Source organism: Carcharodon carcharias (assembly GCF_017639515.1).
Source record: "Carcharodon carcharias isolate sCarCar2 chromosome 29 unlocalized genomic scaffold, sCarCar2.pri SUPER_29_unloc_8, whole genome shotgun sequence".
Classification (NCBI taxonomy): domain Eukaryota; kingdom Metazoa; phylum Chordata; class Chondrichthyes; order Lamniformes; family Lamnidae; genus Carcharodon; species Carcharodon carcharias.
In genome coordinates this window covers 87,841-92,500 of record NW_024470681.1, presented here as the reverse complement: position 1 = coordinate 92,500, position 4,660 = coordinate 87,841, and the positions used below count along the sequence as shown (strand labels likewise).

Genomic DNA, 4,660 nt, shown 5'->3' with positions numbered 1-4,660 from the left:
CATTGTCCACAAGGCCAGCATTTGTTACCCATCTCTAATTGCCCTTGAACTGAGTGGCTTTGCTCGGCCATTTCAGAGGGCAGTTAAGAGTCAACCACAAAAAGGTGTGTCTGGAGTCACATGCTGGCCAGACTGGGTAAGAATGGCAGATTTCCTTTCCTAAAGGACATTAGTGAACCAGATGGGGTTTTTCAACAATTGATGATAATTTCATGGTCACCATTCCTGGCACTAGCTTTCAACTCCAGATTTATTGATTGAATTGGACTTCCACCAGCTGCTGTGGTGGGATTTGAATGTGTATTCTGAGCCACAAATGACACTATGAGAGTCCGAGACAGAGATTGACAAAAAGAAAAATACCTGGAAAAACTCAGCAGGTCTGACAGCATCTGCGGAGAGGAACACAGTTAACGTTTCAGGTCTGAATGACCCTTCAACAGAACTAAGGAAATAGAGAAATGAGGTGAAATATAAGCTGGTTGAGGGGGCTGGGACAGGTAGAGCTGGATAGAGGGGCAGTGATTGGTGGAGGCAAAGAAGAGATTGCCAAAAATGTCATAGACAAAAGGGGTGTTGACGGTGGTGATATTATCTATGGAATGTGCTAATAGGGACATTAAGGATAGCAGGTAGGACAAGCTAGTGGCAGATGGCCCTGGTGGGGTTGGGGTAGGGGGAAGGGATCGAAATGGGCTAAAAGGTGGAGATAAAATAATAGATCGAAATAAATTTAAAAATAGGTGGGAAAAGGCAAATGTATATTTTTTTTTTAATTGTGAATTATTGGAAAAAGGGGGATTGGAAAAGGGGTGGGGATGGAGGAGAGAGTTCATCATCTGAAATTGTTGAACTCAATATTAAGCCCGGAAGACTATAAAGTGCCTAGTTGGAAGATGAGGTGCTGTTCCTCCAGTTTGCGTTGGGCTTCACTGGAACAATGCAGCAGGCCAAGGACAGACATGTAGGCAAGAGAGCAGGGTGGAGTGTTAAAATGGCAGGGGACAGGGAAGTCTGGGTCATTCTTGCGGACAGACCGAAGGTGTTCTGCAAACCGGTCACCCAGTCTGCGTTTGGTCTCTCCAATGTAGAGGAGACCACATTGGGAGCAGTGAATGCAGTAGACTAAATTGAGGAAAGTGCAAGTGAAATGCTGCTTCACTTGAAAGGAGTGTTTGGGCCCTTGGATGGTAAGGAGAGAGGAAGTGAAGGGGCAGGTGTTGCACCTTCTGCAGTTGCATGGGAAGGTGCCATGGGAGGGGGACGAGGTGTAGGTTGTGATGGAGGAGTGGACCAGGGCGTCCCAGAGGGAATGATCCCTACGGAATGCCGCCGGTGGGTGAAGGGAAGATGTGTTTGGTGGTGGCATCATGCTGGAGTTGGCGGAAATGGCGGAGGATGATCCTTTGAATGCGGAGGCTGGTGGGGTGATAAGTGAGGACAAGGGCGACCCTATCATGTTTCCATGTTTCTGGGAGGGAGGAGAAGGCGTGAGGGCGGATGCGTGGGAGATGGGCCGGACATGGTTGAGGGCCCTGTCATCGACCGTGGGTTGAAAACCTCGGTTAAGGAAGAAGGAGGACATGTCAGAGGAACTGTTTTGGGAAGTGGCATCATCAGAACAGATGTGACGGAGGCGAAGGAACTGAGAGAATGGGATCGAGTCCTTACAGGAAGCGGGGTGTGAGGAGCTGTAGTCAAGGTAGCTGTGGGAGTCGGTAGGCTTGTAATGGATATTGGTGGACAGTCTATCACCAGAGATTGAGACAGAAAGGTCAAGGAAGGGAAGGGAAGTGTCAGAGATGGACCATGTGAAAATGATGGAGGGGTGGAGATTGGAAGCAAAATTAATAAATTTTTCTAAGTCCCGACGAGAGCATGAAGCAGCACCGAAGTAATCATCGATGTACCGGAGAAAGAGTTGTGGGAGGGGACCGGAGCAGGACTGGAACAAGGAATGTTCCACATACCCCATAAAGAGACAGGCATAGCTGGGGCCCATGCTGATCCCCAAAGCCACACCTTTTATTTGGAGGTAGTGAGAGGGGTTAAAGGAGAAATTGTTTAGTGAGAGAACAAGTTCAGCCAGACGGAGGAGAGTAGTGGTGGATGGGGATGGGGAAAGAAAGTGAGAGACAGTGTGACACTGAGAGGGAGACTGAGAAAGAGAGAGAGGCAGAGAGAGATAGCAAGCCTGTGAGACAGAGAGAGAGCGAGAAACAGAGAGAGATTCAGAGGCAGAGACAGTGAGAGCGAGAAATAGAGATAGAGAGAGGAAAAGAGAGTCAGTGAAAGAGACGGGCAGAGACAGGAAGAGAGAGAAACAGAGAGAGGGAAAGAGAGAGTCAGTGAGAAAGACGGAGGTAGAGTGAGAAAGAGAAATAGAGAGACAGCAGGAGAGAGAGACATGGACAGAGGGAGAGAGAGAGGGAGAGGGATTGTGGGTGGTATCTTAGAGGAGTTGGAGATTGATTGGGGAGAGAGGTGTTAAAGCCGACATGAACAGTGAATTGATCTTACCAGCCAGCTGCAGAAGCAGGAGGTCTGACTGAGGACCCCTTGTGCATCATTGGAACCGAAGATATGGTCAATGCAGATGTCACAGCTCTGCTGTCCTGCCCAGGCCCAGTATGGGAGGTAGAAATCCTGCTCTCCAGTCAGGTTTCTCATCTCCCTCTCAAAGGACAGGAGGTAGACACGGTGCCAACAGGGGAAGGCAGGTCCCCGGTGGGCGTAGCTACTCAGCTGGCCATCCCCCTGGGGTTTGGCACAGAGATAGTGTGCCCAGGCCAAGATGTCGTCGAGCCTGGCATCACGGACATGGAGCGGCGAGCCGGGCTCAGGACTGGAGCTTGTATAGATGACGTATTGGGAGCTGACTGTGCGCTTGGCCAGCAGGAGGCGGTCCAGGAAGAGGTCCCGCTCAGACACTGACATCTGCCGCAGATCCCGCCTCTCCACCAGGCGCCGCCGCTGGCATTGTGAGCCCACCCGGCCGGGGGCACAATCCCCACAGTCCACACCGCCACATCCCCATTGGCACGCGCACAGCCAGCTGAAGAAGTAGGACGGCCAGCCTAGGCGGAAATCGGTGGCGCGCCCCTCACCCACCTGCCCACCTGACCAGGGTGACGGCAGTGCCAGCTCCTGGCAGTAACCCCGGCCTGAGGCACTCCCACAGGGTGAGCCATCGCCCCACCAGTGTGGGCAGCACATGCCATTTGCTATGTGCCAATCACTGGCGCAAGTGCGAGGGACCTGCCCCTGGGTGCTTGCCAAGACGGCCAATACCAGCAGTAGCTGGCAGCAGCAGGCACAAGGTTTGGACATTGTTTGCAACCAGACTGACTCCCACATGGCTCCTTATTGGCAGTGATGGGTTCCTGCGATGCTCAAACTAATGAGACTCCGGTGGCGCTGACGATCGACGATTCCTCCCAGCTCCGCATCCGGCTGTCAGGTCCTGCCCGGCTGCTGTAGAATCTGATCCTGCGGACGACCCCCCGCTCTGGCCTCCGTTGCACCGTAACCCAGTACTCAGCTGGTTGACTGACGTGTACCTCGCCCCTGTGAGGATAAACAGAACAGCAGGTTGGAGGTCAACCAGAAAGAGAGTCTGAGGGGGAATTGGATGGGTAATGCAGACAGAGACACAGTTACATGCCAGAGGCACACACACACTCTCTCACACACAGGCAAATACAGACATAGGAACATAGGAGACAGGAGCAGGAGTCGGCCATTTGGCCCTTCGAACCCACTCCGCCATTTAATTAGATCATGGCTGATCTTCTCCCTCACGCCATTTTCTTACCCTATCCCTATTCTGCTTGATATCTTTCATCTGTGGAAATCTATCAATCTCAGTCTCATACTCAATGACTGAGCCTCCACAGCCCTGTGCGGTAGAGAATTCCAAACATTCACAACCCTCTGAGTGAAGACATTCCTCCTCAAGTCAGTCCTGAATGGCCTGCCCCTTATCCTGAGACTGTGATCCCTGGTTCTAGACCCCCCAGCCAGAGGATACATCATTCCTGCATCTATCCTGTCCAGCCTTGTAAGAATTTGGTATCTTTCAATAAGATCGCCTCTCATTCTTTGAAACTCTAGTGAATACAGGCCCAGTCTCCTCAGTCTCTCCTCATAGGACAATGCTGCCATCCCAGGGATCAGTCTGGTGAACCTTCACTGCACTCCCTCTATGGGAAGTATCTCCTTCCTTTGATAGGGAGACCAAAACACAATACTGCAAGTGCGATCTCACCAAGGCTTTTAAGCAATCGCCCCCCCCCGGCACCTTCTCCCATTGTCCCCATGAACGGTTTGACACCTGGTGAAGGGGGAAGCGATGTACATAAATAACGACTGAGATAGAGAAACAAGTGTTGGAAGAAGAGGGGAGGGGGGAGTGGAACATGCTGAATCTGTAATGTGGCGTTCAACTGATCCTATTAATTTTTAAGGACCAGCAAGAAGTTTGTTTGCAGTAACTGAAGTTTAAGTGATCTTTAACTCCTCAGGTCTGGATACCTTGGTTCCAAGCCTCTGACGTGATTGTCGGGTTTCAGGACATAGTCTCGGGGGGGGTCGGGCAGGGGGCTTGGGGACATAGTCTCGGGGGGGGTCGGGCAGGGGGCTTGGGGACATAGTCTCGGGG

The 4,660-nt window shown here is 51.7% G+C and overlaps 1 protein-coding gene across 1 annotated transcript in view; it reads right to left on the bottom strand.

Annotated features, from left to right (window-relative positions):
• LOC121274115 (tyrosinase-like) overlaps positions 1-3,330 on the bottom strand; it is a 7,701-nt gene extending 4,371 nt beyond the window's left edge. The window contains exon 1 of the mRNA XM_041181278.1: positions 2,521-3,330. Coding sequence (XP_041037212.1) covers positions 2,521-3,330 — 810 coding nt within the window. The remainder of the gene's footprint in view (positions 1-2,520) is intronic.
• Between the last annotated feature and the right edge of the window lie 1,330 nt (positions 3,331-4,660).